This window comes from Haliotis rubra, unplaced genomic scaffold (genome assembly GCF_003918875.1).
Source record: "Haliotis rubra isolate DU_JTF1 unplaced genomic scaffold, ASM391887v1 Scf574, whole genome shotgun sequence".
Lineage (NCBI taxonomy): Eukaryota > Metazoa > Mollusca > Gastropoda > Lepetellida > Haliotidae > Haliotis > Haliotis rubra.
Window position 1 is genome coordinate 477796 of NW_025767273.1, and position 27609 is coordinate 505404.

Sequence of the window (27609 nt, forward strand, 5' to 3'; positions counted from 1 at the left end):
AACACATTGATTTACAATCCGTGTCACATTACATACGACACATTCCATTACAAGTCATATTGAATAAATAACAACAACGGTTCAAGAACCAGCTTATGCAGTATCTCTAGCCTTTCTCGGTTGGCTATAAATAGCAGATTCTGTCTCCTAGCCATCATGTTTCCGCCCTACAATATGATATTCTGGCTTGCTGAAATAAAACAATGATTCACTGTTGTGATTCACCTTTACAAAGAGAGAGAATATGAAGTTATGAAACAGAAGTACTCTATCAGAATACAAATAAAATCCATTTTATAAGGATATGTGTTATATATTATGTATCGCAGTACCATCGTATCATTTCACCTCCAATGGTTTTACCTGTGAAGCCAACATTCTGAGGAATAACATTTGGCGGGAACTTGTAGTAGCCTCCTCCAGGAAATCTGGTTCCACTGACAACCTGTGCCGGCGATGACAGAGCTATGGATGTCTTCTCGATGGTGTAGACCGGGGGAGGTCCGTTCTGAAACGTTGGGGGGTCCCATGTGATCTTCATGACACTGGAGTTGAAGCCATCTACGAAGGGTTTTCTTACATCAACAGGTGCTGCAACAGTGTGTCAACATTAGCTAAATCTTCCCATAAATATGTACAACTTCATCATGTTACCTTACTGTGCCCAATCATAATTTTGTTGATACTATTCTGAAAAACAAACAAACCAATGTTAAAAATAAATACACATTTCTTAGGACTGCAATCCAAGTACTGTATTTCCTCTATTAAGCGCCGGACCTCTATTAAGTGCCAGACCTCTAATAACCGCCAGGGATAAAGCAGTGCTTTAAGAAATAAGCGCTGGACCTCTAATAAGTGCCGGGTCTCTAATAAGCACCGGGTATAGACCTTTGCATTTTTTTGCAAATGTATTCTCCGTTGGTCTAAAAATAAATATATTAAGGAATGATCCCTTAACTTATAACTTCATGTACTCATCCCCACTTTTCAACATACAGGGTATTTTAATAAGCGCTGGGCCTCTAATTAGCGCTGGGTCTGGAGGTCCGTTGAAAAAGTAAGCGCTGGGGGCGTTTATTAGAGGAAATATGGTAGTCTTTAAACATATTATGATTTTCACCACGGCTGTTCTGATTCAGTGAATCAAACTTATCCCGTCATGAATTGAATTAGTTATTTGCAATCACTGGAATGAAATATGAATGATGTTTTATAAAAGGATATTTCTTATTTGAATTTAGTGTTATTTAACAAAGCAAGACTGGAATGAAATATGAATGATGTTTTATAAAAGGATATTTCTTATTTGAATTTAGTTTTATTTTACAAAGCAAGATAAGCAAAATGGAATATATCCAAGTCAGGCAGGACAGTAGTAAACACTCTTATATATTTTATTTGACATTAATGTGGCCACTGGTCATTAAATTAAACCTGCCAACATGGTCAGAAAATGTCAACGAATATATTTCGCTATTATCTCACTGAATATCATGTATAACACATCAGCTGCTGACTTGTAATTGTATTTGTGACCCAGTATTCGTGATATTTGTCATATTCCCATCATGGTGGATTTGCTGCAGTTCCAGTAATCACAGGGGAGATGGGGTAGCCAAGTGGTTAAAGCATTCGCTCATCACGGCCAAGGTCCAGGTTCGATTCCCTGCATAGGTACAATCAGTGTATGAAATAAGGCCCGTCCGACCGCCTGAGACGGCCTAGATTTCTGACGGATGGTCTAAATTTACAGCTAGCCAGCCCGATGGTCTGGTAAAATTTCAGATGTTCCATACATCTGAGTAAATTCACCATAATTGGTCTGGTTAAATCCATTTTGGGCTGGTAACAGTTTGAAGTTACCAGCCCTGATGTCTGGCTGGATTTAAGGCTAATTTCATACACTGGTACAATGTCTGAAGCCCAACCCACTCACTCTCGTAACCACATACCTGCAAGGAGAGTTTTCCCTGTTCCCGCTGTGCTGTTGACGCAGGCAATGCTGTTGCAGGCTTCTATCTGAAACTGGTGTTCTGAGAATGGCGTGAAGCCTTGCACCACTTTGTGGAACTCATTTCCAGGAGACTCATGGATTTTCTGGAACACGCACGAAGAGCTGATGTTACAGAGAACATTGGCAAACAACATCAGGCCTTCCACTCACTCAACATTGTTGCATGTATGCACAAAACTAGCCCATAATAAGAAGGTAAGGACATTGTTCAACTTCATAACATCCTGACTCAAAGAGAAACAAATGATACAACGGTTCACTGTTATGGGTACATACCACCCAGACCATTGGCGGCGCGAAGGGGTCGGTCAGAGTGTCTGTTCGGCTGTACTGATAGACTCTGTATGAGATGATGACGCCGCGAGCTACATCATCTTGAGGCTGCTTCCAGGTGACATTCAGCTCGGTGCTACTCAAACCTTTGATGACTGGAGGTGGGGTGAAGATGGGAGCTGAAATATCAAACATTTGACTTGCAGGCAGAAATAAACAGAGGGATGAATGATTAGATAGCTGACTGAAGAAACAGAATTTGGACAGACAGACAAATGAAGAAACAGAGGGATGAATGATTAGATAGCTGACTGAATAAACAGAATTATGAACAGACAGACAAATGAAGAAACAGAGGGATGAATGATTAGATAGCTGACTGAATAAACAGAATTATGGACAGACAGACAAATGAAGGAACAGAGGGATGAATGATTAGATAGCTGACTGAATAAATAGAATTATGAACAGACAGACAAATGAAGAAACAGAGGGATGAATAAACATGGCCCTTTTGTACAAAGCAACTATGAGGACGCAAAGTGTGCCCCTAGGAACTATTTACAGTGGTTAACAAAGCGCTCTGTGGGTCACTGTAAGGAATACCACTGATTAGCTCATCCTGAAATTTGTCATTCTGGATGATTTATACGAGCAATGGTTGCATCCTGATAATCAGAATTTCACTGTAAACTTCAGACTGTTTCTTGCAAGGGCTCACCTGCCTCCCATGTGCGTCCAACTGTCCATGGACTCGCAGCCTTCCCGGCATCATTCTGAGCAAGAACCTGCAATACCAACAGTTCCATTCCATTCTCAAAACACCGAACACTGAGGGTTAAAGAAAACAGCCAGTTCATCATAGATGTCAATGTGAAACAGAGAGGTAGAAAACATTAGGTGCTCAAATTTGGTATGCAAGTTTGGCTTGTTCAGAGCAGAAAAACAAAATTGAACAATGTATTATACCTAATATCAACCAAATGCAGCATCACATCTACATCAGCGATATTCATTTAAAGTTAGTCTACCATGTCTTTACAAATATAGCAGAAACTATTCGGCAAGGTATCATTACTTACAAAAATATTCATTACTTTCTAATACTTTTTACTTGTTGTAAGAAGCGACTAATGGGATCGCGTGGTCAGGCTCTCTGACTGGGTTGACACATGTCATCGTATCCTAATTGCGTAGATCGATTTTCATGCTGTTGATCCCTAGATTGTCTGGTCCAGACTCGATTATTTACAGACCGTCGCCATATAGCTGGAATATTGCTGAGTGCGGCGTAAAACTAAACTCACTCACTCACTCTAAGACTTTTATGTAGTTATGTAATTTCCTCTTCAGCTACTCCATGATTGATTGCAATAAACTATTTCTCGAAGCTAAAGAGTCTTATAAACATTATCACTAAACATATCTGTAATTTCATTTTTAATCACTAAATCATGGGATAAATTGTATCAAACTATTTTAAAGGTCAATGACGTTTTTTTACAAATATAAATTTCTTTAAAATTTCACATTTGGCTTTTAAGTAATGGGGTAATTATGGTGGGGTGATGGAATGATCTTTAATTTATTATTAACAGCATTCCACCAAATATAACTCCCTAGATTACGCCAACTTCTAAATAACTGTGTTAAAGTCACCTAAAGGCGAATGGTGAAAATTTATGATATTGTTAATAGTTAAAGCTGTATCATGTGGGGAATATATTGCATTATGAATCCCATGTTAGGTCTTATACCATAAGCCGCCTTTGTCTTCCCGGATGGAAAAATGGGGTTTGTTCTGAAATCCAGCATTCTGTTTTCTTCATGAAGGGTTTTATTCTCCCACTCAAACACTTGTTTCCCTCCCAGATGTTTGTTGTTTAACACTACACTCAGCAATATTACAGCAATATGGTAGCGGTCTGTAAATAATTGAGTCTATACCAGACAATCCAGTGATCAACAGCTTGAGCATTAATCTACACATTTTGGATACGATGACATGTGTCAACCAAGTCAGTGAATCTGAGCACACGGTCCACTTGGTCGCCTGATGACAACCATGGTTTGCTGAAGACCAATTCTAACCCAGTGAGTGAGTGAGTGAGTGAGTTTAGTTTTACTCCGCACTCAGCAATATTCCAGCTATATGGCGGCGGTCTGTAAATAATCGAGTCTGGACCAGACAATCCAGTGATCAACAGCATGAGCATCGATCTGCGCAATTGGGAACCGATGACATGTGTCAACCAAATCAGCGAAACTGACCACCCGATCCCGTTAGTCGCCTCTTACGACAAGATAGTCGCTTTTTATGGCAAGCACATGGGTTGCTGAAGACCTATTCTACCCCGGATCTTCACGGGTCAATTCTAACCCAGTGTAACAGGCCAGAGTATACCCCTGTCCCAGACTATACCCGGGGTTAAACTGCGCTAGCCCAGACTATACCCCAGGTATAATCTGGGCTAGCCTAGTTTATACCCTTGGGTATATTCTAGACTAGGCTAGTTTATACCCCGGGTATATTCTGGGCTAGCCTAGTTTAAAACCCCGGGGTATATTCTGGGCTAGCCTAGTTTATACCCTGGGGTATATTCTGAACTAGGCCATAGTATACCTGGTGATGGGTTATTCTGGGCTGCTACAATGGATCTTCACGGGTAGTACCAGGTTTCAGGTTATATAGTAATCAAGATCATGAGAACCAATCAGGTCACAGCAATTATCAAGCACCACAGGTCTTATTCTGAACATTGAAACACTGGTAACTTGCCTGAAACTCGTAAACAGTGAATGGTTCCAAGCCATGTACTGTGAAGTTAGTGGTCGGAGGTGGCAGGGCATTGTTCTGGTTGGTGCTGACCGGCCGGGGGTTGTACTGTCCACTAGACGTGAAGATGCGGCGGAGGGGAGGGTTGCGGGTGCCGTTGATCCCCGGTACACCTTGCATCCACAGCTCATAGAAGATTATGATACCTGGAAAACATGTGAACGATGACAGAACCGGGCTCAACACTTGGAACTCATTCCAAAATGACATGTGACTAGTCATCACTCGCCATAAAGCGTGTCTTGGGGTCCATGGATGATCCCCCACGTAAACTATATCACTAGTTTACAACATGATTAACCTGAGCACAACCACAGATTTGTTGATAGACTACTTCCAATGATGTTAAGACGTGTGATCGCTGGGGAACATATTTTTATGGGAGCCACAGATTACCCTGCGGTTTAACCGAAACCATAGTATCGCAAAGAGTGTTATTGTGAATGATGACTGTATATTGACTGTGTAAAGTCTGTGGTTATGAGATATGAGAGTTGTGCTAAATGTATGGAATCCTAGAAGGGATATTGTCACATTGTTACTCTCACAGAAACAACCCCAAAGTGTCAAAATCAACCTAAGCTCTACAATGAGTCAATACAAAAGTTTGGCCTTTTGCCAGATCTCCGTGGTGTAGTGGTTAGAGCGTCCGCCCGGAGAGCGGAAGGTCGCGGGTTCGATCCCCGACCGCGTCATACCAAAAGACGTTAAAATATGGTACTTGTTGGTCCCTGCCTGGCGCTCGACATTAATGGGTACAACAAGGACTGGTTGGCTCGGAGTCAGTATAATGTGTCTGAGTGGGGTATTCATGCTTCACTGCGGCATGGTATCTCAGTGGGCTAGCACTATAAAACCAGCTTCAGTCTGGGCTAGTACAAGCAGCCGCACACACACATACACACGCATGCACGTCGTCATATGAGCGAAATATTCTCAAGCACGACGTTAAACCCAATTTCACCTCACCTTTTGCCAGATTGTCATGCTCTGGTTAGTTGACAGTTTTTGTTTGTTTTTCTCAGGGTGACAATGTCCCTTCTAATATTCCATATCAATGAGACAAAGTATAGGGCCTTCTCTTATGTGCATTATGTAAGGTGGGTTGTTTATTTTGTCTTTCATACAATGAGAGTTTGAATTGTGAGTGTGTAAGTTTGGTTTAACACTGATTTGAACAATATTCCCATCATAGAATTTTTTGGGAGATGAACCCAAAGTATGCAGGCGACCTTGATCAGATGGGGTTTGACATGGGCATGACATGAAAAAAAGTAATGACATGATACTAATTGATAAGCTGAACTCCATTGACATGCTCTATAGTGCGTTTGGCTCAAAAGCGGACCGATGAATTACAATCCAACTCGAAAACTAATAAACATATAATACAATCCTGATCATAATCTAAACATCAGACCAACTCTGTGATTTGTTTGCTCTTAAAATTAAAATAGTTGCTATTATTAACATATTGACACAGTTCACTATTAGTTACTGAGGGAAGAATGGACAAGTGTTAGAGAAGCATGTCCAAGACATAAAGAAAACCTCACAAGGTTGGTCTGACGTTTTGATTATGAGTGTTGCATTGAGTATTTTATGTTTATTAGTTTTCGAGTTAGATTGCAATTCATGCTAGAAGGTTAATAGACATATGACTTAACCCTTGGTACCCATTTTCGCTGGGTGAACAGAGGCAATTTTGAACAAACTCACTTGTCAGACCACATAGGTGACCACAGTAATGATCCCTATGTATTGTTTACCATTTGGTTTACTTGGATGGTCCCACTTGATAAAGAGCTGCGTGCTGCTGATAGGTGTGATTCTTGGCGATGCCTGACCTTCCGGTACTGACGATAGAGTTGTGATCATGACGACGTCACTGGAGGAACAGTCACCTGTTGTGCAGGTGCGGACGGAGAAGTTGTAGCTGGTGAAGGGGATGAGGTTGGTGAGGACAGCGCTCAGTTCTGTCCCCTCCCAGTGGGTCATGTGCGCGGCAGGTTGACCAGGGGTTCGTGACACCAGCATGAACTTGTCCAAAGGGCCATTCATTACAGTGGGATAGGTCCATGAAAACGCTGCACTGTGAGACCCGACATTTCTGACGGTGAGGATGCTGTCATTGCTGGGCATGCCGGCGAGGGTCCGGAAGATAACAGTTGTGCTTCTTACACTCCCAAAAGCGTTCACTGCCTCAATGTTGTAGGCATAGTTGGTGAAAGGGAGAAGGTCAACGTCCACATACTTCAGCTCTGAAATACAAGGGAGATAACTGGATGAGAGAACAGATGTGTCTTCTGACTCTTTCTCAAACATTGCTAGAATGTGAACATTGAAATCCTCAATGAAGCTTTCAAATTGTTTTATGGTAGACATGTTGATGATATTTCCAAATTTGATGCTCCATGACCAAAATGATGTCTGTTGTGATTCCCTACTTTGACTTCTTATCATATGTCCCACCTGTATTCTCAGGTGCATGTGTTTGTAAAAAGTACCACTGGTAGGGAAGGATACCTTCGACAGGGCTCCAGATAAAGACTGCATCAGCGTATGTACAGGTAACAAATATGCAAGATACAGTAGGAAATAATTTAGAAAACGTAGGAGATACGCACCACAGCAATGGTGTACAGTCTTAAAATCATTTACAAATGTATTTACTAGTGGTGTAACGATTCATCGATAGTATCGATGTTTATATCGTCAACTACGCGATATGAGTGCCTCAATACAAAACACATTTAGGCAATATATCAGGATATTTATATCGCAAGGGTCCACGATACATCGATGTATCGCCACAAGAGATATATCCCGATACAACTTCAATACTACTTAAAGTTGTAAGGAGTATTGCATTAGGAATAGGAAAGGAGTCTCTTCTGAATTTTAAAAACAAATTGAACCTTTTAGGAATTTGTTTGTGTCTGTTATCTTGTTACATGGACAAAGGAGTTGGTGTATAAGTGAAAGAGTGTGAACATTTTTCAAACTCTGTGGACTGTAGAATACTTGTCTTTAAGTAATTGAAAATAATGTTTGACAAATAACACCATTTATTAACAACTATGAACGATGTCTAAGCTTTGTTAAGAAAGAGAACAAATAGAAGATACAATTTAGAAAGCATACTTAAGAGCTTTCTCTTCCCACAGAGGTTACTTGTCATATCTTCCTACGTACCTCTGTTCTAATACGGCCATATTTCACGGTTCTCGTAAAATCCCCTAGCGGCAAAAGATCGCAACACGAATTATCTCCCTTCTTTCTATCCAATCAGAAAACGTGTTACATCGACTTAGATTCAACTTGACTAACACCAGCAAATGTGAGGCCACAAATATCCCCCATCTGCCGGGGACTTGTGTTGATGTTACACACAAGACGTTTAATGGCTAGCTTGTCCGTTGTCAACGAGGGCGATGGAAACGCCACTGATCCGCCATAACATGACTGAGTTCTGTCTAGAAGAAACGTTTGCGCATCGCGCAGGGGAAGAGGTTTAGTTTTCTCGAAGTATACGGAAATTACCGAGGCCTTGCGAATGATCACTTTTGAAACAACTTCGCTGATTGCACAACTAAATCACGAGTCTTGAACGCTCACACCATGAAAGGGCCGTATTAGAACAGAGGTTCGTAGGAAGATATGACAAGTAACCTCTGTGGGAAGAGAATGGCTTAAGAGTTATTTTCAGTGATTTTGAATTCTGATATAAATTACATTCAATTGTTTGTGAAACCATCGGTGCAGAAACACATCTACCCAAAGGAAACTTCGGTTTCAAACTTATATATGTTAGATCAAAGTATACTGAATATGTTTGACTGTATGTTAAAAGCATTAAATGCTGAACCTGTATTAAATGAACAGCTTTTTAAGTGTGTGTGAATGTAACACAAGATCTGCTGCATAACAAATAAAGATTCAGTCATTTTATCTATCATATATGTTCTGCTATTAGAAATTGTAAAGTATCGGGATACGTATCGTATCGCCACCATCGTGATGATAATTGTCTCGCAGGTTCCTTGCCAATACTTTCATGATATATCGTCTCGCCTCGTTAAACTGGTATCGGGATATATCGTCTCACCACTTAGACCACGATACACAGCTCAAGTATTTACATAGAACATATCTGTTATCTGATTTCAAGCAGTGTCCCATATTTGAATTTACGTGATAGCAACCCTTTGGAATTTCCCTTGTGTTTTGGAATTCCCTGTTGCTAAGGAAACTACGTACCACAGCGAATCATCTCGGTTAAATTTGATTGGTCAAAATTGTGCACATATGTGAACATGGCAGCACAGAAATAAGACTGTGCCGCGATGACTTGTAAACGGTCAAGTAATCAAATTGCTGCACGAATAATGAACGAACAGCTTACTAGTATCACTCGTTCGTCTTGTTGTAGTCACACTCCATTAATTCCATTCAGTACTCTAAATGTATCTTAAGGTTTTCCAGTACTCCTATATTGAAAAAATAAGGAGTACGTACTCCTGATGTTGAAAAATTATCTGGAGCCCTGCTTCGACTTTTTTCCAACACCAGGTATCATCCCTATTTGACAGAAACACATGCTCATGGTATAGTCAGTACAGTACAACTGTCTCTGCTTATAGTGGAGATATATTATGAATATGGACTGACTGAGTTTGGTTTTACGCTGCTTTTAGCAATATTCCAGCAACATCACGGCGGGGGACACCAGTTATGGGCTTCACACATAGTACCCATGTGGGGATTCGAACTTGGGTCTTCAGCGTGATGAGACAACGCTTTAACCACTAGGCTACCCCACCGCCCCATTATGAATATGGAACAGGTGTTGTTGCTTTTATTAAAATATACTGGACAAAAACAGTTAGGGATATATGTAAATTTTGAAATTATGAATAATGATCTATTTATTCATTGACACACTGATAAAATATCAATCATAAAAATACCAATATCCCTAACTTATTTTGTCCATGGAATATGAAATTGATTGATGGATGGTTATGGAGGATAGAAAGCTGAATCAAGGGAGATAGATGGCAAGAATGAAACAAGACAGTGATTGGTTTATATCTTACCATAGCATGTCACTTTAGAGGAAAGCATGGGGTGACTGCACTGAGTTCCTGATGACCTTGTATTCCAGTACATCACTTACCACTACTGCCACTGATGGTTGCAACGGTGGAAGAGTTCCTGATGACCTTGTATTCCAGTACATCACTTACCACTACTGCCACTGATGGTTGCAATGGTGGAAGAGTTCCTGATGACCCTGTATTCCAGTACATCACTTACCACTACTGCCACTGATGGTTGCAATGGTGGAAGAGCTCCTGATGACCTTGTATTCCAGTACATCACTTACCACTACTGCCACTGATGGTTGCAATGGTGGAAGAGTTCCTGATGACCTTGTATTCCAGTACATCACTTACCACTACTGCCACTGATGGTTGCAATGGTGGAAGAGTTCCTGATGACCTTGTATTCCAGTACATCACTTACCACTACTGCCACTGATGGCTGCAAGAGCTGAAGATTTTCTGATGACCCTGTATTCCAGTACATCACTTACCACTACTGCCACTGATGGTTGCAACGGCGGAAGAGTTCCTGATGACGTTGTATTCCAGTACATCACTTACCACTACTGCCACTGATGGTTGCAACGGCTGAAGAGTTCCTGATGACCCTGTATTCCAGTACATCACTTACCACTACTGCCACTGATGGTTGCAACGGCGGAAGAGTTCCTGATGACCCTGTATTCCAGTACATCACTTACCACTACTGCCACTGATGGTTGCAACGGTGGAAGAGTTCCTGATGACCTTGTATTCCAGTACATCACTTACCACTACTGCCATTGATGGTTGCAACGGCGGAAGAGTTCCTGATGACCCTGTATTCCTGTATGACACCATTAGGGTAGTCTGGGGGTGCCCATGTGAGCACCATGGACCTGGTACTGGGGTTGTGTGTTGGCGGCGGTTGCTGGGATGGCTCTGGAAGATTATACACATTGTTCTTGATTTGCAGTATTTGAAATGAGTGGCTCTTTGAAGAATAAGTACCACTGTTTGCTGGTTGCAAGACCTGATATCTTAACTTTGTTTTAAATTTGAATTTGTTTTGCTTGTTGTTTAATGATACTCTCAGCAGTATTTCAGCTTTATTACCCACGTGGTCAACGTATGGGTAGTTGCATACTAATCCTGTACGTCACACGAGTGTCGTATCGCGTTGACCTGTGTCGTAACGACTTGACCTGAGATTCTAACGATTTGATTCATTCTACAACTTAAATGCATTGTGGGAATGTAAACATTGTGAACGTTTGCCGTGTCGCTGTTTAATTGTGAGTCGAACTGAGACATTATATCCGTCGAAAAACATAAACGCAATGTTTCCACCAGTGATGTTAGCCGAATGAAGCAACTGCAAACCAAGAAACGGGGTGCTACGGAGTAGTTTACTGTAGGTGGCTGTATGAGGCGATGACAACTGACATGCATCGTGACGTCATTACAGTGTGACGTCATTCAAATATTGTACTACAGTACAAAACTCTTCCGCAACCTCTTTATGAAACCGGTTTCGGTTTGAAACCATAAAAATAACAAAAATACGCTATTTTGTCAATTTAATGCATGTAAGACGTTGGTAATAAATAAAATACCACACACGAAACTCGTGACCTTCCTATGGTATCTGACCTCGCTTTCGCTTGGTCAGATACCATAGAAAGGACACTTGTTTCGTATAATTCGTATGTAATGAGACCGAGTGTAGTATTCTCTATATATGACACTGGCTGCTTTACTTGGGGTAAGTGTTGGTCAGTCTCTGGTAATAGGCAATTCCCGAACAGTTGAAGGTACAACACCTCATGGGCTGGTAGTTTATCTTAAGGGTGTGTGGATGGGATTGATCTTAGGATTAGATCATATTTTGTTCACTAACACATTCACCCCATCCATCTCACATGATTGGAAATAGTCAAATTAGAAAATGTACTGTGTACTATTTTCATGCACCCTCCCGATGCCCCACCCTCTATAACTGATAAATTTTAGTGACCCTCTTTCACTACATCAGGGTCTAATGACAAGCCACCCCAGTAATCTCATCTAAAATAACTGACCAGCCCTGTTAGTGTATGCAATTACTCTAGTATGGGTAAATTACAGAATAACCTATCGTCAACTGTGGACTACAAATTATCCAAATAAATGCTGAAAGTTATATTGATGGAATTCAGCATGGTTAAATCTATAGGTAACCTGTTGGTCAATCAGACTTATCAGATCACAATAGCCACCACTAATTGAAGCAGCTGATAGAATCTTTCTGAAGATTTTGAAGCAGCTTTCTGAATCGAATTCAGATTCGTTAAATCTACAGGTAACCTATTTGTCAATCACAGGTATCAAATCACAATAGCCACCTCTGATTGATGGAGCTGATGGATGGATGTGTTTCTTTTTCAATTCAATTCAGCATGGATAAATCTACAGGTAACCTATTGGTCAATCAGAGGTATCAAATCACAATCACTTTGCTCTAATGTGCTCTTTACTAGGACTATGTATGCGTCAGCTGGTGTCCTCACCTTTACTGCAGCCGAAGGGGTTGTTGGGGTCGAGGTTGCTGGCTCCAGCTACACATTCCTGGCAGGTCAGGCTGGTCACAAACTGTTTACAGAAACACTGACCGCTCACAGAGTTACAGGTGTTGTTGAGGCTTCCGGCCGGCAGGCAACCACATTCCGTACACCTAGAGACAATTGGTACACACAGAATCTCATTACACCTGGAGACAATTGGTACACACAGAATCTCATTACACCTAGAGACAATTGGTACACACAGAATCTCATTACACCTGAGAGACAATTGGTACACACAGAATCTCATTACACCTAGAGACAATTGGTACACACAGAATCTCATTACACCTGGAGACAATTGGTACACACAGAATCTCATTACACCTGGAGACAATTGGTACACACAGAATCTCATTACACCTGGAGACAATTGGTACACACAGAATCTCATTACACCTGGAGACAATTGGTACACACAGAATCTCATTACACCTAGAGACAATTGGTACATACAGAATCTCATTACACCTAGAGACAATTGGTACACACAGAATCTCATTACACCTAGAGACAATTGGTACACACAGAATCTCATTACACCTAGAGACAATTGGTACACACAGAATCTAATTACACCTGGAGACAATTGGTACACACAGAATCTCATTACACCTGGTGACAATTGGTACACACAGAATCTCATTACACCTGAAGACAATTGGTGCACAGAAGAATCTCATTACACCTGGAGACAATTGGTACACAGAATCTCATAACACCTGGAGACAATTGGTACACACAGTATCTCATTACACCTGGAGACAATTTGGTACAGACAGGAATCTCATAACACCTGGAGACAATTGGTACATACAGAATCTCATTACACCTGGGAGACAGTTGGTACAGACAGAATCTCATAACACCACCTGGAGACAATTTGGTACACACAGAATCTCATTACACCTGGAGACAATTGGTTACACACAGAATCTCATTACACCTAGAGACAATTGGGTACATACAGAATCTCATTACACCTAGAGACAATTGGTACACAGAATCTCATAACACCTGGAGACAATTGGTACACACAGAATCTCATTACACCTGGAGACAATTGGTACAGACAGAATCTCATTACACCTGGAGACAATTGGGTACACACAGAATCTCATTACACCTGGAGACAATTGGTACACACAGAATCTCATTACACCTAGAGACAATTGGTACACACAGAATCTCATTACACCTGGAGACAATTGGTACACACAGAATCTCATTACACCTGGAGACAATTGGTACACACAGAATCTCATTACACCTGGAGACAATTGGTACACACAGAATCTCATTACACCTGGAGACAATTGGTACAGACAGAATCTCATTACACCTGGAGACAATTGTTACACACAGTATCTAATTACACCTGGAGACAATTGGTACAGACAGAATCTCATTACACCTGGAGACAATTGGGTACACACAGTATCTAATTACACCTGGAGACAATTGGTACACACAGAATCTAATTACACCTGGAGACAATTGGTACACACAGAATCTCATTACACCTGGAGACAATTGTTACACACAGAATCTCATTACACCTGGAGACAATTGGTACACACAGAATCTCATTACACCTGGAGACAATTGGTACACACAGAATCTCATTACACCTGGAGACAATTGGTACATACAGAATCTCATTACACCTGAGAGAATTGGTACATACAGAATCTCATTACACCTAGAGACAATTGGTACACACAGAATCTAATTACACCTAGGACAATCTGGTACACACAGAATCTCATTACACCTGGAGACAATTGGTACATACAGAATCTCATTACACCTAGAGACAATTGGTACACACAGAATCTCATTACACCTAGAGACAATTGGTACACACAGAATCTCATTACACCTGGAGACAATTGGTACACACAGAATCTCATTACACCTAGAGACAATTGGTACACACAGAATCTCATAACACCTGGAGACAATTGGGTACACACAGAATCTCATTACACCTAGAGACAATTGGTACACACAGAATCTCATTACACCTGGAGACAATTGTTACACACAGTATCTCATTACACATGGTGACAATTGTTACACACAGTATCTAATTACACCTGAGACAATTGTTACACACAGAATCTCATTACACCTGGAGACAATTGGTACACACAGAATCTCATTACACCTGGAGACAATTGGTACACACAGAATCTCATTACACCTGGAGACAATTGTACACACAGAATCTCATTACACCTGGAGACAATTGGGTACACACAGTATCTCATTACACATGGTGACAATTGTTACACAGTATCTCATTACACCTGGAGACAATTGGTACAGACAGAATCTCATTACACATGGCGACAATTGTTACACACAGTATCTCATTACACCTGGAGACAACTGGTACACACAGAATCTCAAGGCAATAATATTAACATGAGTTTTACTTGACTGGTTTGTTGTTGTTTAACGACACACTCAGCAATACTCCATCTATGTGGCGGTGGTCTGTAAATGATCAAGTCTGGACCAGACAACCCATTTATCAACCGCATGAGCATTGTTCTACATAATTGTGATACGATGATATGTGTCAACCAAGTCAGCGAACTTGACCACCCGATACCGTTAGTCGCCTCATACGACTACTACATTATGGATTACTGAAGACCAATTCTACCCCGGATCTTCAGGGGTACATGAATGACAATGTATCCTGTTTGCACATGCATGAAAGATCATTGAAGATCCAGGTTAGAATTGGTTAGACAACCAATGCTTGTCATAAGAGGGGACTAACAAGATAAGTGGTCAGACTTGCTGACTTGGTTGTATCCAAATTGCATAGATGTTCATGATGTCAATCACTGGATTGTCTAGTCCAGGATCGATTGTTTACCGACTGCCGCCATATAACTGGAAAACTGCTGAGAGTGGCGTTAAACATCAACTAGACTGCACATAAAATGAGTGAGTGAATGAGTTTTGTTTACGCCGCTTTTAGCAATATTCCAATAACATCATGGTGGGTAGACTAACCACTAGTCTCTGAAATGAACATATTTTACAGAAAAGAAAGTTCATAGTAAAAAGATAAAATACAATGAAAAGGAGCCCTGAGACTTTCTTCATTTTCTGACTTACGTGGGATATCTTGGATATGTTTGCTTCAGGGTCTGTATGACAGACTACATGGCGGGGAGCATGCACATAAAAGGTTGGAGAATGACAAAGTTGTGTTTCTATATTCCAACAAACTTCAACATTCTGCAGCACAAAACCAAATCTACTTACGTTCCAAAGCGTTGATTAAAGCTGTAGTATGTTCCCAAGCATTCTGCACATGAGCGACCTGTGACCCCAGCTGATCCACCTTTGCACTCACACTGTCCCGTCTGTGTGTTGCAGTTTGTACCTCCCAGCGTCCCCATGAGATTACAGTCACAGGGCCTACATCCTCCACCAGGTGACCGATCAACAAAGTACCCTAAAGACGAAGAAATAGAATTAAAAAGAAGAACCCCCTGTGTAATCACCCCTAGAATGGCTGGAATGTGTGTGACGTGACCTACAACTACCACCAGGCGATGATCAACAAAGTACCCTAAAGACTAGACTAATGCTTAGTCTCTGAATATATATAATTTTGATATCTATGACAATAACAAACAAGCCCATTTAAATTGAAAAGGAGCCCTAGGGAGACCAGAGAGGAAATCTAGACTTGCTTTATTTAGGGCTTTAGCACTGCAGAGAGGGCTAGGCAGTAGGGAAAATAATGTGGTTCAGGGACTGTGAGACAGACATCCTAAAGACGAAAAAATAGAATTGACTTCCACCGCAGACATCCAATCAATGAAGTACCTGATTACGAAGAAACTGAATAAAAAAAAAAAAAGAAGAAAAACAAAAACAAACTAAAAATCCCCCCAAAGCATGGCTCAAGTGTGGATAACATAAACCACCAAGTACATAAATGAAGTACCTTGATGAAAAGAAATAGAATTAATACAGCGAGGAAAAATACACAGCAAGAAATCACAAAATAATCCTACAAAAGAATGGCTAGATTGTGTATGCAGGATTGTACTTTTGGTGTGCTGTATAATCAATGGTATTCCGATGAAACTATAAAAGTTAGAATTTTAGGCCATACAATCCTCTTTAAAGAACCACTAAACTTTGTTTTTGTTACTCTTTTAACCATTACATATGAAGATTTGTGGTTAGTCTTATCGCGGAACACCAAATTTATTCTTTAAAACTTAATTAATAATTAATTAATACCGAAGCGATTAAAAGTGGCCAAAAGTCGCCTGCTTCCCTCTCGCCCCAGCTGAAACCACAGACAGGTTACGTAACTCTGTCGCCAGAGCACTGCAGTGACGTCATATGAGGAGCGATTTTCAGTTAGTTGTATAGAAAATGTGTAGCACGCTCATCATTTTTGATGATTTCTCGACATGAACGGCGACATGCCGAATCGTTGCTTTGTCGTCAATTGCTCCTAGAGTCGGGCGATGGTGTCCCCATGCACAGATTTCCACAGGACCCGCGCAGTTAGGTGCTAAATGGGTTATGTTTGTGTGTGCTGAAGCGAAGCGTTGTGGAAGCCCTGAAGCGATATCTTACTTGTGTTCAGATCGCTTCACGGAAGTTAAAGAATCAAAACTACTTACTAGTTGTAGTAAAATATGCATATGATTGATGACCATAAAGATTTTCTATGACACAACTTGTAACATAACGATTTCTTCCTCGGAAGTGAGGTTGTGGTCGAAGTAACAATAATATTGTAAGTAGTATTATATTGACACCCACCTCGCTGCCACGAGAGAAATTGTTATGATATACGCTATGTCATGCAAAATCCTATTGGCCATCAATAAAATACATATTTTACTACCAGTAGAAAGTAGTTTTGATTTTGTAACTCGGTGAAAACAAACCTAAATACAATTTATCCTCAGACTGGCGGATGTTCCCGACAGGGTAGCCGCCATTTTAAAAATAAAACAATCAGTTAGAATTAATGAGATTATAGTTTGTTTTCATCAAGTTAGAAAATCAAGACTACTTTCTACTCGTTGTTAAATATGTATTGGAATCATAACCAAACGGATTTTGCATGACACAACTTATAACATAACGATTTCTTCCACGGAAGCGAGGTGGGGGTCGAAGTCACAATACTGCGCGATAACTTTCTTGCTACATTCCATGGTTAATGTCCACTCACCAGTATGTAGATACTAGTCAATGTGCGTCTTTATATTTGGTCTTATAATCCTAATTAGTTTATTATCACACTTGTATGCATTTTGAAACTAGATAAAAGCAGACGATCCGGGCTGATACTTATAGTGAATTTATAACAGAACTGTAATATCTAGACATTTGATAGTTTGCCAATGTGAATCATAATTCGCACACACACCCTAGTGCATGTTGTCTGTCTCATTACACTTCACGGCGAAAACAATGATTCTGTTGAATGCTACGACAAATGAATAAAAACAAAATGCAAATATTAAAATTAAAACAGATTAAAGTTATAGGAACAATATCAGGCCATTACCTTGTTCGAGGAATGTATCCATCAATATCCACAAAACTGTTCCAAATGATGTGTCTTTTAACAGTTTAATATACGAAAAAGTGATAAATCTTTTCAGGTATTGGTGTATAGTCTCATTGGTCACCCAAGATAGCACACCTGGCAACTAATTGCATAATGTCCGCCTTTCTTTAAAAAACAGTAATTTAGTTAGCCAATATTGAGCAATCAATCACTGTATTGCCGGTTAATCCTTTGAAAGAAGGACGTTGTTTTTACGCAGACACCGACACTACAGAGTGTATTCAGTATAGATTAGTAAATCTACATACAAAAACACTACCTTTTGACAATTCCGCTGTGTAAGATAAAAGTAATTAATCAATCAGCGTGTTATCGGTTAATCCTTTGATCGATGTTTATAATGTTGAGTATTTACTCCAGACACAAGAAATGCCAAATGGGAACCTTTGTCGAGGTAATCTAAGTGTGTTACCACTAATTATACCTGTTATAAATTCATTAACTGACCATCAAGTGAATGATGACAAATAACATGTGTAGGTTTATACCACCTAACACGGGTTACAACGAGGGAGTATTCATTGCTGTATTGCATGTGAAAACTTATGGGCCGACACTGTTTTAGAATACAAACAGATTTTTACATGACATGATTAAATATCGAGGTAAAACAACACAGAAATGGGATCAATTTGGATCAGTCATTATACAAATAGGGCCTAACGACACCAATCGATTTTGACAGAATCGTCTATGAAAACAAGTTGTAACTCGGAAACTAGGCAAAGCAGGAGACAAAATTAAATGACAGTAGATTGTGAGAACATATAGCTTTCATTTTCCACAACAATTGTCACGATTTCAGGTTTATACAAGCCTGTAAACACGATAATTTACCCCCTAAAATGCAGATGAATTCTGCATCGGCTCTCAAAGCTATTCCTCATATGGCGTCACAGAGGCGGCACGCTCTGATTGGTTGAAATTTGGATTCGCGGGTGAGAATTGTGCACTGTTGTCAAAAGGTCGATTTAAGTCAATTAAAGGTCGAAATGAGTAGTTTTAATGACGGGGTTTCATTTATAACGATGCCAGTTAGTGATTTATGTATTTGTACCCCTAGGGTTTATGTGACCTTTAAAGGTGCAAGATAAGGTGTGTATAATTTCTATTGACTATATATATATTTATATGTTGTTTCTAGACAGATTGCAGCTCTGTTAAAAACAATTTTGACAGAAACATACCGGTAATTAAATTGGAAAGGAGCACCAGTGATCTGGAAAATTCAGATTCTGAGAAAAATCTCTATCATCCAAAACTGTGTTTCACAGGAGATATTGCTTGTGTGAGATCATACAATATCTCCTAGGAGATATAGCTTGGACAGTAGATTTTGTACAATGCCCTGACAATGCTATGACGTCATGAACTTGGTGACGTCACAATGCTATGACATCGCTGCACTGCAAGTCTAATGGTAGTTCAGTGTTCAGAGATTATATTTTACATTGAAAACTAATGAAGAATGATTTTTGATGATAAATAGAATCTCACCCTCGTGTCTACTGATATCAATTATATCAACACTCGTTGATTAAAGTAAAAATATCCTCAGCAAGCCTCGGATATTTGGTAACTTTATCAACTCGTGTTGATATAATTGATATCAGTAGACACTTGGGTGAGATTCTCTATATACTTGCTTCATATAGGTATTTTGGATCACAGAAAGGGTGTTTAGAAGAAAAGATAATATGGTTCAGGGACTTTAGGATAGATTAATCTTTTACATACTCTGTAACTTTGGTTTGCTTAAAAAATTGTTCAAGTTTTCCTATGACCTTGACCCTGTACATCTAATACTTACCAGGCTGACAGTCATCACATCTTCGACCATGTCGCTGTGGTAAACATGAGCAGACGCCAGTGTTCTGATCACAAGCCAGCTGCGTCACATTCTGCACGTCACCAGACATGGTGCCGGAAGGATCACAATCACACATCTTACATCCCAGCGGGTCCGAGATGTTCAGACCCCATGTGTTGCCTTGACACAAGTTACACCTTCGACCATTAACTCGCTCCTTACAGACACATGTCCCTGTTGCCTTGTCGCAGAGAGATATTCCATTCAGGGTTCCTTTTGGGTCACAGATGCAGGGTTCGCAGCCTAGAGCTGAAGATGATCCGAAGCTGTATGCTCCATCCTTGCACAGGTTACAGTTCTGACCCTCTGTGTTGCTCTTGCACACACACTGCCCTGTGGTCTTGTTGCACACTGTTCCGGGCTCTGTTCCAGAAGGTGCACACCCGCAGGGAATGCAGCCGACGGTGAAGTTGTAGTAGTTGTCCAGGCATTGATCACACTTCTTTCCAAACACACTAGCCTTGCATCGACAGTCGCCGGTGTTGGGCTCGCAGAACATGCTGGTGGAGCCAATGGGGTCACAGTTGCAGGCAGTGCATCCGTCAGGGTTGTTGACAGTCAGATTGAAGAAACCAAACTCACATTGATCACAGCGGTCACCTGTAGAAGTATGTGCAAGAATCATGTTTCTGTAATATCTGAGTGATATATAAGGTCAGCAACACAATATTCACAGTCGCTTCCCTTAGTAATACCAGGATCCACTACTCGATGGTTCAAACACATCAAACACAAATGTATTCCACTACGACCTACTGCATCAATTTTGGTTTTACTCATACATTAAATGTTCACATTTGAACCCCTTACTGACCCACTGCATCAAATTTAGCATCCCGTATTACGTGGAAACCCAAGGTTTTTGTGGTAAATAATTCACTATGAAATGTGACCACAGAAATCTTAAGCTGAATAGGTTGTTCAAAGGCAACATAAGCTTATAAACTTCAAAACTTCTTGGGGCGTTGGGGCAGCCTAGTGGTTAATGCACTTGCTCCTCACACTGAAGACCTGGGTTTTATTAGACACATGGCTACAATGTGTGAAGCCCATTTCTGGTGTCCCCCGCCGTGATGTTGCTGGAATATTGCTAAAAGTGGCATAAAACCAGACTCACTCACTGACTCAAAACTTCTTTGTCAGATATACAAACATTGCATCAGTTATTTTAGATGAGACATAAATATTTGCAGAATAGTAGTGTTTTGATAATCCATAAAATGCATATGAGATCCAGATATGGACCCTAAATGCATATGAGAATACCCTTGAAGCATTATATCTTACCTTGAACATGCCTCTTGCAGTTACATTTGCCAGTGAGGGCATCACATGTAGCCTCGCCACCCACTGTGCCATGAGAGTTACACTGGCAGGGGAGACAACCAGCTGGGTTGTCTGCCTGGAGGTTATAATAGCCTGGTTTACAGCGGTCACACTGTCTTCCCTCTACCAGCACCTTGCAGGTGCACTGACCATCAACCTACAGGAACAAACATGAGCATAATCAGAAACCTAAGGAGGACCACTGACATTCTGGATCAGAATCATCAGCTGACCATCATCAAACAAGAACATATGCCATCTGGATCATATTGTTCCCTGGAATTTTTATTCTTTTAGCATTAAGAAATTGTAAGTGTGACCCCCCTTTAACAACAGGTATGCACTAGCCCCACACTATATGTTGGCCATAGATGTACTAACCTTAGCGCAGTCCGTAGTGTCAACAACCCCTGATGTGTTGCAGAGGCAAGGAGTGCATACGTCAGGGGAGAACATGCTGACCCCGCAGGCCGGTAGAAGTACGGGAGACACGTGTCACACTTCTCGCCTGTCGTGTTGTGCTTGCAGTCAACGCACATGCCTCCGCCCCCTCTGTCATGGTCATTGGGGAAGGGATCAATGGTGATGTTGTACTGACAAGACTCTGCATGGTTGTAGCATTCACAGGGCTGGCAGTTGTAACTGTTGGTCTGGTCGCCACGGCGGAACGGCTTGTTGTTGTACAGGGTAGCACACTGGGAACACTGCAACACAAAACTGAGTGAGTGAGTGAGTGAGTGAGTGAGTGAGTGAGTGAGTGAGTGAGTGAGTGAGTGAGTGAGTGAGTGAGTGAGTGAGTGATAGAACTTAGGTTGTCGCGAATCCTGGTTACAATATAACAGAAGATAAACTGCACTGAAGGCTTGATGCACTTTTCCTGTCCAGAGAAAGTCTTCTGGCTAGTTGTAATGATAGTGTAGATAGTGAGTTGTAGTAATACCTGGTTTCCTAAAGTATGACTGTCCTCTGTACAGTTGCATCTGTAGGGCAGTGTCGATATATCACAATGCTCAGCATGGCCATGGCAGTCACATCTGAAACATAGAATTGATGGTATAGTCATATACCTCATAGTACTGGTATAGTCTATATCTCATAGTACTTGTATAGTCATATATCTCATAATACTGGTATAGTCATATATCTCATAGTACTTGTATAGTCATATATCTCATAATACTGGTATAGTCATATATCTCATAGTACTTGTATAGTCATATATCTCATAGTACTGATGCTACACTGACTGTGTAGGCACAATTATCTCATAGTACTGATGCTACACTGACTGTGTAGTCACATATTTTCCATAGTACTGACCTGGCACTGACTGTGTAGTCACATATATTCCATAGTACTGACCTGGCACTGACTGTGTAGTCACATATTTTCCATAGTACTGACCTGGCACTGACTGTGTAGTCACATATATTCCATAGTACTGACCAGGCACTGACTGTGTAGTCACATATTTTCCATAGTACTGACCTGGCACTGACTGTGTAGTCACATATTTTCCATAGTACTGACCTGGCACTGACTGTGTAGTCACATATATTCCATAGTACTGACCTGGCACTGACTGTGTAGTCACATATATTCCATAGTACTGACCTGGCACTGACTGTGTAGTCACATATATTCCATAGTACTGACCTGGCACTGACTGTGTAGTCACATATATTCCATAGTACTGACCTGGCACTGACTGTGTAGTCACATATATTCCATAGTACTGACCTGGCACTGACTGTGTAGTCACATATATTCCATAGTACTGACCTGGCACTAACTATGTAGTCACATATATTCCATAGTACTGACCTGGCACTGACTGTGTAGTCATATATCCCATAGTACTGGTGCCTTATTTCAGAATCCTGTCCTACATAATAATGGTCTCGGAAGTGGATACGTAATCTGCGGGCCCTCACAAACTCAAACAGCTCAGGCGTGTTGTAGAATTCGTTGTGACCTTGACGAGGTACCGGCTCTGGTGCCAAGATGTTGAAGGTGATATTGCCACGGGAATATGGGATTTGTTCACCTCCCCTGAAAATGACAAAACATACTTCTTTAAAGGCAGAGAAAATAATTGTAAAATCTTGAATTTCACAATTTTGCAATGCCAATCTCACCACCGCTAAACAACTATCTGTGGACATTACAGCTCATTTCAGAACAACCATTCACAAATTTGTCCAACCAATGAAATGACAAACATGAAGTCAACACAGGCCAATCAGAAAGAAGTCCTCTTGGTCTTTATGAAATGTTCTTGACTTCCATTCCAGACTTTACTTTGAAAATATAGATTCAAACTTTCAAAACCTGAAGAAAACATAATACTGGAATGCCTCACAGATGTCTGAGATTGTAATACAGCACTTCCTGTGGGCTATGGAAAGTGTCTTCCATTTTAAATGTTTACCAAATCTTGCTTACAACCCACAACCTATATCTACAATGTCACGGTTGCATGATGAGAATGCAAAATCTGACTTTTAATTTCTTGATCTTGTAAGCAGCTCTCCGATTGGTTGAATGAAAGGTCATTCTGATGTGACCCAATTAATGGCATGTCCTCAGCTGTTGCTTACTGATAGCAAGATACAACATGTGATTTTGATGATATTGTTGTAAGATTTTCTGTTAAGATCTGATAACCACTTGAAATTGTTCACTAAAATTATGTCCTATTTTTGAGCTTGACACCTCCACTTTATAGCATGGAAACCCATAGATGTTTTACCAATAGTCAACAGGACTATGAGGACCACTAAAAATCACTGGTTTTGCAATGGACTAAGAACATTTGGTCCATGGTCTAGAAATGTTTGGTCGTGTTCCCTGTATATGTGGCCTATAAGTCAATTTAATCTTTATTGTTCACTATGGTATCTGAATGTTTACCTTGATATGAACATATAATGCTAAATTATTATTATTATCATTATATGATATTTATATAGCGCACATATCCAGGCAACTAGTGCTTGCTCAAGGCGCTGGTATTTTTTCCCTCAATCATTGGATGTCAGTCTCAACGGCACATCGTGTTATCAATCTCAACTCCCTGGGGAGCATACAACTCTTGCAGCCACTAGGCGCACCGAGTTATTGTGGCCTTCTCATCCTAACGAGGTACCATTCACAGCTGGGTGGACTGGGACACATAGTCACAGTATTTTGTCCAAGTTCACTGCACGTTGCTGTACCCGCAACTTGGTGTCCGCACGTATTCATGTGGCCACCATCTGGTCATATACCAACGGATTCGTGGGTTCTTTTAAGTGCACACTTGATTTTTATGCACCACTTGATTCTTTACCAAAGTAACTATGTCATGGAATGACTAAAGAACACCTCGTTCCTTCATATGACTATAGTTAATCTCTCATGGCATGGTCAAGGAACAATACTATAGTTAAATTTAAGCATATCTTGTTATGATCTCAATGACAAAGTGTATGAAAGAATTTCCAAAAAATGTTTTTTCTGAGTGCATACCATCCAAACTGTATACAGTTGACTGAAGTCGGCAGGGGAAGGGGGCCATTGTTTGGTAGGCCAAAGTAAGACTGGCAATTGTCAGCATACAGCTGCCACAGCTCCCACTGATCTGATCCATTCCGCTGGCGCTCAATCACAACAGCTCGTGGTTGGGGGCTGTAGAACTGTATCACCACGTAGAACACCTACCACAAAACAAGGAATAACCATTATCAGCAATATATAATTCTTCTGATATCTTGCTATTACTCTTTCAGATTCTGCTTTCCTAGTCTTTGGCAACCCATGCTTGTCCACTGGGTGGTTAGGCTGGCTGACTTGGTTGACACATGTCATTGTATCCCAAATGTGTAGATCAATGATCATGCTTCTTTGAGTGGCATTTTAGAAGTGAAGGTGCTTGACAACAGTACAAGAATCTGTATCGAAACGCTGTACTCATGAAATAAAGAAGTTGTTATCCATAAAGTTTGTCAATGACGATGCTCATGCTGTACGGCATTGAAAAAAACCCAACCAAACCAATTCTAGTAAAGATTTTGTTGGAGAGCTTACCTGTGAAAGGACATGCTTACCCATTTAAAAAAAAAAGTGGCATCATCATTTTTTGGGATAAGGATAAGTATTGTGTGCTCTGTCCAGTTGATTTGATGACTGTGGTTCAAATGGGGTTCAAAAAGACATGCTTACCCATTAAAAAAAAAGTGGTATCATCATTTTTGAGGATAAGAATAAGTATTGTGTGCTCTGTCTAGTTGATTTGATGACTGGGGGTTCATCTGAATATGTTCAGAGACTGCTGACTTGTTGTTGGGTTTGTTTGTAGATGCCTGGTGTTCTTTATCTCTGGTGTTCATTGGTCTACATGTTTCCACAGTTACAGTTTACCAGGATTTTCTTGTTATTTTACTTTTGGCTAACATTTCTTATAATCGCCAGCGGCTGAAGGGATGGTGTAAATCCAACTAGGGTCCATGCAGGTAGCAAAAGTAATGTAAGTCCCCATGGCTCCTAGTATGGTGATCTACCTTCAGTTGTTGGCGATCTATAGCCCATTTTTATATTGTGTTGTCCCCTATAGTTAAAATGTTTTAGATTCAATTACTAGTTTTACATATATATCTGTGATATTCTAGTTGCTTTACTGTCCTTCGTTGGCAGGTTTATAATCTCTCTTTTATTCCATTTCAATGTCAAATGTTCTCATTTCACTTTTTATTGTATAAATAGTTTTCGTCACGATATGGCTGAAATATTGCTGATGTGACGTTAAATAATAACTCACTCACTCACTCCACAGTTACAGTAAATTTTGTAAATCACACCCATTGTTTAAACACAATGCCACACTGACCTGAAACTCATCCCCCAGATCAACGGTGATGTTCAACTGGCTGAAGAACAAGGAGATCCAGATGCTGTTACTGTCCCCATCATTAGCGTACTCCAGCGGGTGGGACTCCTCATTGATGCGGAGTCTGTCTTGACCGGCGTTGTCCGGGAGACCGTTGGGGATACAGTAATGTGTCTGTTGAGGTTTGACTCGAGGATGTGAGCCTGGACAACGGCACTCTGACTGGATCCGGACGGGCGGTAGAGTGCCCGTGTAGACTTCCTGTATTTCCCTGTAAAGGATTGGGCTTGTGTCTATATATGTGATATATTTTAACACAAAAAATGGACATTGCCAACTGATTGGCTGACTCAGATAAAAAAATTATTATATACACTTCCTATCCTAAAATGTACGCTAAAACATTTATTGTTATTTAGAGCCATTCACTACATACTCTAAAGAGAGTCTCAGCTTAGGCCAATCAGCAGACCAAGGGAGATTAATAAATATTTGAGTCACCATCTTGTCTGCTCGCATACCTAAATATATTAATCAATCCACAGATAACAAAGGCCATGTGCTTGTTTCACTCATGGTTTGTCTGTTGTATTCAAAATATTCAAGCTACAAGTATATTTTGTCACCGTGTAATTAATCGAGTATGACTAAACAATCCAGTGACCAACAATGTCAACAACCAATCACATTGTTGTTCCACGATATGCTATCAACGAAGTCATTGAACCTATCACCAAATGTGTTACACAGCAGACTGTGGATCATAGCCAATCTCTCACTCAAACTGTTTCTTATCACGTCTGAGTTGTGGAAACTTGAATTGTTACCTGTTGGAGAGTGTAGTGGAGTAGAAATGGAAATTCTGTAGTCTTCCAAGAAATTGCCCTGTGCCTGAAAACAATAAAAGAAAGTTATCACAGGTCTATATTGTGAAGAACAAGCATGAGAAATTCATAATTCCCTGCCAATATGCTCAAGTGAGAGTTGGTTGGCAACAGACTGAACTTATTAAAAGTTCCTGTACATAATTCAATCCAGTGATTGATATTGTAAATAACAGTCTATGACGTTAAGGAACAGATACACACAATCATA

At 40.5% G+C, this 27609-nt stretch overlaps 1 protein-coding gene across 1 annotated transcript in view; it reads right to left on the reverse strand.

Annotated features, from left to right (window-relative positions):
• Positions 1-27609, reverse strand: part of LOC124254531 (usherin-like) — a 133108-nt gene that overhangs the window by 73844 nt on the left and 31655 nt on the right. The window contains 18 exon segments of the mRNA XM_046688345.1: positions 364-591; positions 1956-2100; positions 2294-2469; positions 3012-3078; positions 5070-5272; positions 6896-7387; positions 11006-11155; positions 12763-12926; positions 16105-16297; positions 20262-20921; positions 21609-21804; positions 22029-22093; positions 22096-22351; positions 22588-22681; positions 23472-23699; positions 25158-25345; positions 26515-26785; positions 27342-27405. Coding sequence (XP_046544301.1) covers positions 364-591; positions 1956-2100; positions 2294-2469; positions 3012-3078; positions 5070-5272; positions 6896-7387; positions 11006-11155; positions 12763-12926; positions 16105-16297; positions 20262-20921; positions 21609-21804; positions 22029-22093; positions 22096-22351; positions 22588-22681; positions 23472-23699; positions 25158-25345; positions 26515-26785; positions 27342-27405 — 3840 coding nt within the window.